This window comes from Vespa mandarinia, chromosome 4 (genome assembly GCF_050613455.1).
Source record: "Vespa mandarinia isolate Hongniang chromosome 4, ASM5061345v1, whole genome shotgun sequence".
NCBI lineage: Eukaryota > Metazoa > Arthropoda > Insecta > Hymenoptera > Vespidae > Vespa > Vespa mandarinia.
This window is the reverse complement of record NC_140813.1, coordinates 3005001-3017500: the sequence shown is the minus strand read 5'-3', so window position 1 is coordinate 3017500 and position 12500 is coordinate 3005001. Positions and strand designations below refer to the sequence as shown.

At 36.1% G+C, this 12500-nt stretch overlaps 1 protein-coding gene across 5 annotated transcripts in view; it reads left to right on the top strand.

Annotated features, from left to right (window-relative positions):
* LOC118445862 (E3 ubiquitin-protein ligase MIB1-like) overlaps positions 1–12500 on the top strand; it is a 173325-nt gene that overhangs the window by 66754 nt on the left and 94071 nt on the right. For 4 of the 5 annotated variants that reach the window (XM_085656444.1, XM_085656443.1, XM_085656445.1 and 1 more), the window contains exon 9: positions 1–11. This exon is cut by the window's left edge and continues 141 nt beyond it. In XM_085656444.1, coding sequence (XP_085512570.1) covers positions 1–11 — 11 coding nt within the window. Of the gene's footprint in view, positions 12–884; positions 972–12500 lie in introns of those variants that run through there. The other variant, XM_085656442.1, reaches the window with a different exon arrangement.

Genomic DNA, 12500 nt, shown 5'->3' with positions numbered 1-12500 from the left:
GGAAATCCAAGGTGAGTGAGTAAAAATCTTCAGTATATTTCTCATGACTATAGTAAATTGTAAGTTTTACTGCAAGAATTTTACTTATATATCTACGTTATCGCTTGGAAGAACCTTTATATCTTTATTATTTCAATCGTACATATGATATGTACGATTATTTTACATATCTCGCGTCATTTTTTTAGTTTTTCTATTTCTTTCTTTATATATATATATATATTTTTTTTTTCTCTCATATTTCGTTCGAGACAAAAAAAATAATTTATTTATTATCGATGACGAATAGAATTCGATTTAGTCGAAGAAAAATTTAAGAAGAAGAAAAAAGATAAGAGTAATTTTCAAAAAATAATTTCGATAATAAAAAAAAAAAGTATATATATATATATGTATGTATGTATGTATGTATGTATGTATGTATGTATGTATATAATAGAATATAGTTTTTTGAAAAGAAAACTAGAAAATAATCACCGTTACCACGGTCACGAAGCTTTTGGTGGAGCGATGTGGATAGCGGGGAGGAGGATTCGATCGACAAAATCCCTTCGATCGATGGATCGAATTATCATTTTATTGTATTTATTAAGGTTCTAAGTCTCTCCGGTATTGTACGTATGCCTTTAGCAAGGTGAGCATCTTGGTTCCGTTGGTAAGAACGAGCGTTGTACGTGACCCCCTTCTGGCTGAGTACGGTGCTATTGGAAATTTAATAAAGGTTAACGTGTACGTTTTCCTCTCTCTCTCTCTCTCTCTCTCTCTCTCTCTCTCTCTCCTCTCTCTCTCTCTGTCTCACTATCTCTCTCTTTCTCTCTACGTTCGAAAAAAGAAAGAATACCCGAGTTGAACGAGATTCCAATCGAAAACGTTTTCATTTCCAGCTTTCAGTTTACCTCTACGCATTAGACGTGGGAGGTGGGATAAAGGAGATAGGGGTGAATAGGAGGAGGAGGTTGACTATGATGATGATGATGATGATGATGAAGAGGAGGAGGAGAAGGAGGAGGAGGAAGATCCTCGTCCATCCCTCTTTTATTTATTTACTTCTTTTTTTTTTTTTTTTTTTTTTTTTTTTTCCTACGAATTACTTCGTGCCAAATTGAATTTTTCATTACAACAATCAGCTGTTTTCTTTTTTTCTTTTTTTTTTGTTTTGCTTATCTTCCCCTTCTTTCCATTTGTTTTTCTTTTTCTCTTGTTTATCCCTTATTAATTCTTATCATTTATTTATTAGATACGCGTTATCGTGCTTATAACAATCAAGCTATGATGATACGACGTAATGTTTTATTGAGAAACGACGAGAGTTTCAAAGCACTGTGTGTGTGAGAGAGAGAGAGAGAGAGAGAGAGAGAGGGTTTGATGTCGCTTCTATTTAGATCCTCGAACGTATGGTAACGTACATATCTATCATAATTATGATCGATTCTTGACACTGGAATATCCAGTGGTTTTCCCGTAATGGCTGTAATATCCCTTCTGGCGAAACGATCGCCTTGACGTGTACACGGTTTATGTATTTTACGATCCATGAGAGAGCAACTGCGATATATATATATATATATAGAGAGAGAGAGAGAGAGAGAGAGAGAGGATCTACGATAACGTTACTTTCGAACGGTCGGTATAAATTAAACGAAAGGGTGAAGGTGAGGGTGGAGGGAAAAGTTATAAACGAGAGAGAGAGAGAGAGAGAGAGAGAGACTTGCTATCACGACAGGATGGACTCCTGAATAATATTATTCGTTTTGTTAAAAAATTTCAAGGGGAAAGAGTTTCTTCTAACGATACACAAACACACACACACACACAAAAATACACACACAGACGACTTGTATTAGGTCTATACGATATGTCGATAGTGAGATAAAAGATACCATACATGATACAATAGGACGAATTTTTTTTTTTTTTACGTTTTTTTCCTTTTTATTTTTCTTTTCTTTTGTTTTGTTTTGTTTTGTTTTATTTTCTCTTAAGTTTATTCTTTGAAAATTTCTCTTTTTCTCCTCGTCTCTTCTATATTTCTATATTTACATTTCACCGAATTTTATTAATCCATATCCATATCCATATGCGATCTACTTACGCGCTTGTAATCTAGTAAGAGATGAAAAAAAGAAAAGAAAGAAAAAAGAAAAAAAGGAAAAGAAAAAAGAAGAAAGAGAAGAAAAGAAAGAAAAAAAAAATTATCAATTCCGAGGTATAATTCGTTTCTTAATAGACCACTCGTGAGAAATATCGAATGGATATTATTAATTGTAATTGTCTATTAATATAAAAGATTCGATCTATTATCGGAGCCATTATCATACGAGCCATAATAATTATCAGTTTCAACGATAATACGAGAGGATATCTTTAAATTTCTTTTTTTCTTTTTTTTTTTTTTTTTTTTTTCTTTTTTTTCTTTTTCTTTTTTCTATACATGTGTAACACGTGCGAGTGTAAAAATAATGATTCTTTCTAGAAATAGAATCGTCTTACGGTTGGCCGATTTTTACGTTGTAGTTCTTCGTACGATCGACTCGGTCAATTCTCTTTCTCTATCACACTACTAGAGTTCTCTCTTTATCAGTGATACGGAGACTCGATTCTACTTCGAATCTCTCTCTCTCTCTCTCTTTCTCTTTCTCTCTCTCTCTCTCTCTCTCTCTCTCTCTCTTTCTCTGTCTCTCTCTGTTTCTATCTCTGTCTCTCTTTCTGTCGACAAAGTCTCTCCTGTTCCGAACAGTCTCCATCCTCCAGCTTTCTCATTCGATTTAGTTTCATGGGAATCGGGAGTCGAATCTCGGAGAGATTCGCTCGCCTCTGATTATCACTTCGAGACACGCTCGGATTAATAACCGGAGCATGGAAGACCATCAATGTTATCGAATCGTATACCTATTCGCTTCGAAATTATATCTCAAAGAGATCGTACGCTATTTGTGAACTTTATCTCTTCTCGTCATCCAGATGATTATAATTATTCTCTTTCGAGAAAATTAGTTCGATCTTTATCAACTGTATGCATGTATATACGTATGTCTGTATCTGTGCGTGTATATATATATATATATATTTTTTTTTTTGTTTTCGTTTTTTCCTTTTTGTTTTGTTTTTGATATACTCAAGTATTATCTTATTAACGTTATACGCTTTTATTGTATCATTTTTATTTGTCCGTGATTCTATCATTAATTATTTACCGTAAATGTTAATTTATGCAAACGAAGTTTGATACTTTATTCCACTTTAGAGATGTACATTGTATACGTAAATATATGTATTAATTGATTTCTCTATGAAATTATAATTCCGTTTTACTTGATTATCACTGTTTTACAACAAAATATTACTTTGGCGAAACATTTAACGTCTCACTGAATAATATACGCGTAGTTAAGAAATTAAGGTAGCTTATTAATCAATAACATTTCATTATAATAATAATAACAATAATAATAATAATAATAATTATTATTATTATTATTATATAATTACAATTATTTTGTATCTTAGTATAACATAATAACCTAAATATCTCATATGATATTATAAATTTCCGATAGTCGAAAAGATATAATTGATCGAAGATGCAAAGAATAAAAAAAATCGAATTACAAAAAGGAAACGAAAAGAAAAAGAAAACGAAAACGAAAAAAAAAAGAATATGATTACATCTAGCAATTCGCACTATATATATATATATATATATATATATAAAGTAGAAAAAAGAAAAAAAGAGAGAAAAAAGGGAAGAAAAAAGATCCTTAAGCTATAGAACAGGGAAGATATCTCGGACTATTATATTGTTCTTAGGAGGCGAATCTTAGAGTCGAAAAGAAGGTTAGGTAAAATTCTTCGAGGGTAGTTTTTCGTGGTTAGTTGTACGTTATCGCGGCTTGTCGGTGGATGATTCTCTCGCGTTTCCCGCAGGAGAGGAGAGGATTTCTTTTTGTCACGAACATTTTAGGATGGGTTGAGGCGACAGGACGTGTCAGCTTGGATGCTCATCTCTCTCTTTCTCTCTCTCTCTCACACACACACACACTCTCTCTCTCTTTCTCACTTTCACACACTCGTTGAGATAAAAGCTCTCGAAAATCTCTCGAGCTAGCCTTCTTCCAGCGTTCTTCTCTTTCGCACGGCTGAACGCTCGCGCACAAACACGTTTCTCTCTCTCTCTCTCACTCTCTCTGTATCTGTCTCTCTCTCTCTCTCTCTCTCTCTCTCTCTCTCTCTCTCTCTCTCTGCCTTTCTGTCTCTCCCTTACTCTCGTTTTCTACCTTAGCTCGCTTCGGTTTTCGCTTGAATCCTCGTCGTGTCGTCGTCAGCGTTGGCAGCGGCGTGCCTTTCCAGAAAGCTCTGAAGCCGAACGAACGGACATCCGGAGACGTAATTTCCTGGCCTCCTGGTGCACTCCTCTGTTTCTCTCTTTCTCTCTCTCTCTCTCTCTCTCTCTGTCTGTCTCTGTCCGTCTCTCTTTTCCATTCTCTTTTTCTTTACTACCACTCACGGTCTTTCTCACGGTGGCTCGACCTCACCGTTCTCCAACGCTTTGTAGGATACATTCTCTCAGGGTTGCCGACGAAACTTCTCTCGTTTTCCATAGTTCTCGACCTTCTTCCTCTTTCTCTCTCTCTCTCTCTCTCTCTCTCTCTCTCTCTCTCTCTCTCTCTCTATCTATCTATTTATCTCTCTTTCTCTCTCTCTCTCTCTCACTATCTTTCTCTTTCTCTCTTTATCTCTTTCTCTGTACTCTCTCGAATTAGAGACGGCCGATGGACGACGCACAAGTTCTACTAAAGCCAAAACTTTACGACCTCGAAACGTACCTTTGGATTTTTTTTTTTCCTTTTTCTTTTTTCTTCTCTTTATTCTTCTTACTCTTTGTCTTCTTTCTTTCTTTCTTTCTTTTTTTTCTCTTTTCTTAATTATAGTTTTTATGAAGAACTAAATAAATTTTCTCGTTAATTTATATATATATATATATATATATATATATATATATATATATATTTTCATTTTTATGTCATCGTTGAAATGTTTTTTTTTTCTTTCCTTTTTCTTATTCTTCTTCTTCCTTTTTTTTTTGTGAATTAATAGTTCTTACGAAGAACATGATAATTTTCTTATTAATTTATATATATATATATATATATATATATAAATTAATTATTATAATAAAAAGTATATATATATATATATAATTTTTTTTTATCAATCTATTAGTTAGATATAAAAAAAAATTTTATTAGCACCGTTTAATACTTTTTCATATTAGAATATATAATATATAAATCTTTTTTGTGTATGAATATACATACATATATATATATATATATATATATATATATATAACATATTATACGTAAGTGAAAATTCTCTAAGATGAAAATTCATATTAGATAGATTTACGTTCAGAAAATATTTTTGGTATTCCCTCTATAAAATACGCTTTCAATGATCGTAGATAAAAGAGAAATAGATAGATAGATAGAGACAGACAAAGACAGAGACAGAGACAGAGACAGAGACAGAGAGAGAGAGAGAGAGAAAGTAAAAGATATGAAAAATATAAGATGGAATGAGAAGCTCGCGAGAGAAATTCTTCGAGAGGATTCGTTTCGATATCGGGACTTTTGAGAAGAGTCGCTCGTAAAGTTCGGAATAGTTGTCGGTGTAATTAGCTAGGAAGAACTCTTTCGAAATAGTTTTCCCGACACGTTGTTCGTGTGTCTATCTATGAACGAACGAACGAAGGAACGAACGAACGAACGAACGAAGGAACGAACGAACGAAGGAACGAAGGAACGAACGAACGAACGAACGAAGGAAGGAACGAAGGAAAATGGGGGGGGGGAGGTTAGAGAAAGGTGTCGTCGTTGTTGTCGCCCTCGTCGTTGTTGTCGTTGTAATGCAGCAAGTAGCGAAAGAATAGAAACTTCGGGGATGAGGTTTGCGAGGGAGGGTTATAGAGGAATGGGGAGGGGGGTTTAAGAAGGAAGGTCGAAGAGTAGAGGAGAGGGTTCGAGGTTGAACGAATGGCATAGGAGATAAAGGGGGGGTGGAGAGGAGGCGAGCATTTAAATAGCTCGTCGTCGGGCGCGAGCCATTTAATTTACCTCGGCGAGGATCTAATTACTTCCAATAGTTTGTTAATTTCGTTCCACTACTTTGCTGCCGTTAAATAATTATTATGGGACAATGCCGTTGATGGTAGTGTAGTATAGTAGCGATGGTGGTGATGGTAAGAGCCAGGGCGTGAGAGAGAAAAGCGAGAGAGAGAGTTGTACGAAGAAAAGTGGATGGTACAGGTGGCTGTGGAATGGGATGAGAGGAGGGAGAAAATTGTCTCGGTCGAACGTGAAAAAAAAAAGAAAGAAAAAAAAGAAAAAGAAAAAGAAAAAGAAAAGAAACAAAAAATTAAACGAGACGATTCGATTCGGAACAAAAGGAAAAAGGAACACATAGGTGCGTGCGTGCGTGCGCATACATAGATACGCATGCATGCATGCATGCATGGTGTATACACCGTTTGTCAATTTATTGTTACGTATTAGAAATTATTTAGAAATGCATACTAATAATGTTCAGAAATACGTATGTATATTGTAAAATGTTCGCAAAAATTGATCGATTCTCGGAATGATACGCATTATAAACAAGAATTGCTCGGTGTTACGCGTATATTTTTCTTTCTCTCTATCTCCCTACCCACACGCACACACCTTCCACCCCCCCCCTCCTTGAAGAAAAGAGAAAAGAAAAAAAAGAAAGAAAAAAAAGGAAAAAAGAGTAAAAATATTGTTTTAAAAGTTTGAATTAAAATTCTGTCATAGATCCGCTAACTTTTCTATTTTCTATTTTCTATTTTCCCATAGAATTACTTTCACACCGTTAACAAGCCAATTTGGTGTATGCCTCGTCTCTTATTATTCCACTTTCACTTCGATTTCCTCTTTATCTTCTTCCCTTTCTTCCTCCTTCTCGTTCTCCTTCTCTGTTTCTCCTAGGAGTATAATATAGGTACGGGTACAAATTTTGAGTGGGTTCTCTTGTTTTGCGCGGCAAGTATCTCGAGGCAAGTCTACGTCGAAGTCTAAACCCATAATGGCAGTCTGACTGCATCTATGCATAAACGGAGACCATGTTATAGGGCAACATGGATGCTACGTTGCATGTTGAGGATCGAGAGGTCCTCCTACTTCTGAAAGAGAGAGAGAGAGAGGGAGAGAGAGTGAGAGAGAGAGAGGGAGAGAGTGAGGAAGTGAAGGAAGAGCGAGGAAGCGTACTATTATCTATCCATATCAAGTTATAATAGCTCCCGTGTTAAATCGCATGAGAGGCAAATCGTTTGGAAGTAACGTTGAGTATCTGCGGCCCTGAATATATACCCTCTCTTCTCTTCGTCCTTCGATACTCGTTCATCCCTTTTGAAGATCGATCCTCTTTGTCTTACTCGTATATCCCATTGTCTTTCTTATGCAAAAGAATGCAATACTATAATATATTTCATTAGAAGTCTTTCTTATTTACCGTACTTTCGATCGTTCTTTTAGTTTGTGTATATATATATATATATATATTTATAATTAAAAAAAAAAAAAAAAATAAAGAGAAGAATAAAGAGAAGAATAAAGAGAAGAATAAAAAGATAAAGGAAGAAAATAAATTTCCCCTTTCCTTATCGTTGTTGTTCTTGCAATTTTTTTTTTTTTTTTTTTTTTTTTTTTTTTTTTTTTTTTTTTCCTGTAAAAGATGATACGATAAATGATTTCCATCAAATGCAAAACATTTATTTCGTTCATCCATCAGATTCAATACGAATTATCGTAAAGATTATTTTTCGATTTTTCATTAAAACTCGATATTTATTCTTCGCCCTTATGGATGATAGCATTTATGATGGTGAATGGCGGTGGGTAATGCTTGAACGGGAATATCGTGGATATAAGTAGTAATTTATCGATTTCGAATTAAACCGTATTGATTTTTCGAGATACGAAGAAGGAGAAAATGCTCGGGGATGGGCTATCGAAATTGGGAAACATTTTAGTGAAATGTACGAGTCACGTTGCGTTGTGACTCTCTCTTTCTCTCTCTCTCTCTCTCTCTCTCTCTCTCTCTCTCTCTCTATCTATCTCTCTTTTACGGATTTGCTTCTTGGATTAAACGACCTCGCCCGAATTCGCGGAGTTCTCTCGTAAATTGTACCAAAGAATTCGATATTAACGGTTGTTGGAGCCGAGCCGGTTTCTGGATGGGGTTGGCCCGTGGCTTCAGTGGGTCGAACGGAACGAGGAAGAGAACTCGAAGAGGTATGAGAAATGGAAAAAGAGGGAGGAGGAGCGAGAGAGAGAGAGAGAGAGAGAGGGAGAAAGGAGGAAGAGGGTAAAAGGTAGTAGGTATTAATGCTGCATTCACCTCAGACGCCAACCGAGCGAGCTGACAAAGCTCGCTCTCTCCGCAGTCTACCGAGCTCGAGGTATTTCAACGAAAACGAGAGAAAGAGAGAGAGAGATAGAGATAGAGATAGAGATAGAGATAGAGAGAGGATGCTTTTGGTATGCGCACGCGTGCGTTACTATCCATGCCGAAAGCGTGTTAGTGGATTGCCGATCCTTATCTCCTTTTATCTTCTTTTGACGATCTTACGAATTTCAACATTTTCTCTCTCTACAAAATTCACGTAGTCATGTATATAAATATACGTATATATTTGTGTATATATGTATATATATATGTGTGCGTGTATATATATGTGTGCAATGGGATACATTAATCTATCGTTTCTATTTCTTTTTTTTTTTTTTTTTTTTTTTTTTTTTTGGTTTTTTTTATTTTCCTATTGTTCATCACCGGCGGCTAGATTAATAATTTAGATATAACATAAGTAATTGCGATATAACGAAAGATCATTTCGTTTTACAGCAGAATTTTTGCCTACTTCTTTTTCTCCCCCTTCGTTTTTCTTCCTTTTCTTTTTTTTTTTTTTTTTTTTTTTTTCTTCTCGATACGACGAAGTCACGTTTAATTACGTTATTTCGATTATATATCTCGTAAGCGAGAGACAATTTAGTAGATCGATTCGTTTTGTACGAATTGTAAAGTAATGAGATAGAAGGAAAAGAAGAGAAAATAAAGAAAAAAAAAAAAAGGAAAAAAAAAAGAAAAAGGAGAAAGTAAGAGAGAGATAGAAGCAGAGAAAATGAAAGAAAGAAGGAATGTAAGAAGCACGTGTCGTGCGAGAAGAAGCGTAGGATGAGAATAAACGAACGAACGAAGAGTTTTATTAGGAATGAGAAAAGGTGGTTATGTGTGAGAAAGACAGAGAGAAAGAGAGAAAGAGAGAGTGTGAGGGTTGACAAGGGGATAAGAGTGTAGGCGGATGGGAATGTTCGATGGGTAGAGAGAGAAAGAGAGCCACGTGCGCGACGAAGATTTCATGAACGAGTGTAAAAAAGTTACGTCAGCGTTTATCAAATCTTTCAAAGGTTTTTTTGGGTGATGGAGCGTGGGGAGTTGGAGGGGGAGGGGCGGGGGTAGTCAGAGTTTTCCGGGTCGCTTGATCGCTAAGCCGAATCTCACCTTCCTTTTCCCTTCACCTTCATCGGTAAAACACTACCACCACCACCACCACCACCACCACCACCACACCATTATCACCACAACTACCACTAGTATCCCTCCCCCCATCTCCACTTCCATCACTATCGCTACTCTTCCATCTTTGTTTTCCCTTCATCTTCTTCTTTCGTTCGCGAGTTTCTCTCTTTCTCTCTCTCTCTCTCTCCCCTCCTTCCTCTCTCTCTCTCTTTCTCTCTGTCTTTCTTTCTCTCACCTCCATCTCTATCTCCTTCGAACCTTCTCGCTTCCAACGGAAATTGGATAGTTGCTTCCAATTCTGTGCGGGACCACTGAAAAGGGGTTGAGGAGGGCAGAAGAGAGAGAGAGAGAGAAAGAGAGAGAGAGAGAGAACGGTATGCCTTTGTTTCTTCTACTTTGTCTTCGGCTCCGTCGAAACTTTCCTATCCTTACTTTCCAACCAACTTTTTCTCTTTCTACCGGCTGAGATCGTCGATTTTCCTTGATTCTTTTCTTTTCCTTCCCTTCCCTTTCCTTTCCTATCCTTTCTTTTTTTCTCTATTTTTTTTTCCTCCTCCTCTACCTCCTCCTCTTTCTCCTCCTTCTCCTCCTACGCCTTTTTCCTCCACGTGCACACACAATCACCGCGAAACTCCTTCGATCTTTCTCCTTTTCTTCTTTCTTCCTTTTCTTCTTTCTTCCTTTTCCTTCTTTCTTTCTTTCTTTCTTTCTTTCTTTCTTTTCATTCCTTTATTTTTTCTATTTTTTCTCTTCTCTTTTTGTTTTGCTTGTTTTTGTTTTCGTTTTTTCTTTTTCCATATTTTTTTATTTTTTTTCTTTTTTCTTTTTTTTTTTATGAAGGGAACTTCTTCTGCGAACTAACACGATCGTGTTTATTCGTTAAATTGTTAAAAAGAGATGTTAGAGATCTATCTCTATGTACATATATTCCAGGTTCATGTACACACACACACACACACACATATATATATATATATAGAGAGAGAGAAAGAGAGCAGGGGGAGGAGGAAGAATAGACGAAGTAGTATAGAAGGGATTGATTAGATGAAGCGAATATTAAACATAAGAGAGAAAGGGTAGTCTTCCTGTACCTACTCGACGATTACTCGATAGTTATGGCTCGCAGTTAGGTACTTGAGTTCACCGAGTAATCTTATCCTCCAAGGATCCTTTCTCTCTTCCTCTCCTCCTCTCTTCCTCCCCCTTCCCTCTCTCTCACTCACTCTCTATCTATCTAACTCTATTACATGTATGTATATATATATATATATGTATATATATATACATTACACTATATCTGACGTCAACCGGACTCGTTCTTACATCGTATCTGCGTCCGAGAGTACCTGCTTTAAATTCTCGCGATATTATGTTTAAACGTAGCCGTGGGACTCGTTACAACGAGTACTTTACGGAATTCTATACCGTCAGTGTGTCTTGGGAAGACATATTCTAACGTTATTATATCCTGGTATATTACTTATATCTCAAATTTTTACACATTGTTTTAAACTAAACGTAGATTTTTAATAAAATTATATTAAATTTATGTCTACCTCTATGTGTATATATATATATATATATATATATATATATATATATATATTTATATATATTTTTTTAAACGTTAGTGTACATGAAACGTGAATTTTTTTACATGAAAATTATATGTAATATATATCTATTAATATATATATATATATATATATATTTTTATATTTTTAGACGAAAGATAGATTTTGTATATCAAAATTTCATGTAATATATATATATATATATTTTTTTTTTTCTATCTAATCTATCCATCTATCTACATATATATATATATATATATATATTGAGGAAATATTTTATTTTTGTTCATACAATGGTGTAGTGATTTATCTAACTTTAGAAAAATTTTACTATTTTTCTCAACTATGATCCCGAGAGATCATAAATGTTTCTCTATCGATCCCGAGGGATTCATCGAATTTTCAAAGTTCTCATATCTCTCTCTCTCTCTCTCTCTCTCCCCCTCTCTCTCTCTTTTTCTCTTTCTCTCAATCCTTCTCTCTTCCCTTTACCTTCTACTGTCACTTCGGCCATGACGTTCTTCTTCGTCTCAAATGTGTAAAATGCAAAATGGGGCGTTTTATCAAAAGCGAAATTCTCTCGTAGAGTGAAATTTGTCCAACGTAGCGGAAGCTACGGATTACGGGCTGGTCTTTCAGAACTCACACCCTTTATTCCAGAACCACCGTCACCATTCACCATCACTACCATCCCATAAACCACCCACTAACCCACCTACTACCATTGCCTCCTTCCCCATCTCTACCCCTTTTTCCATCTTCGTTTGTTCGTTCGTGCATGAGATTCTACTCTCACGGTCTTCCTTCGTCTCATTCTCTACCTTCTTCCTCTCTCACCTTCCCATCCTTTTTTCGTTACTCCGTACCGGCGCACTGAAAAAGGGTAACAAAGTGTTAAAGTTTTAATCCATGGTGTGAGGAGAAGAGTGGATGGATGAGGATAGGAGAAGGAAGTGGATGGTGGGGTTTCGACAGATAAGGGGGTGACAGGCGCGGGGAGGAACTTGGATCTCGTAGAAGAATGAGAAAAGAAGAAGGTAAGCGGTGGTATAAGGATCCAAGAGAAAGAAGGAACGAAAGATAGAGATAATAAAGTGGAAAAGAAAGTAGGAAAGAAAGAGAAAGAGAGAAAGAGAGAGAAGGGGAGTGTGACAGTAAGAGATAGTATGTGTGTTTGTGTGTGTGAGAGAGAGAGAGAGAGAGAGAGAGAGAGAAAGAGACGTCTTTGTAATCGCAGTTTTCTACTTTTTCGAGAAGTCCTGGGGTTGGGTAGTCCATCCTAGATTTCAGCTGGATGGCTTTAGAGAGACGAAGAGCGGGGTGTAGGGG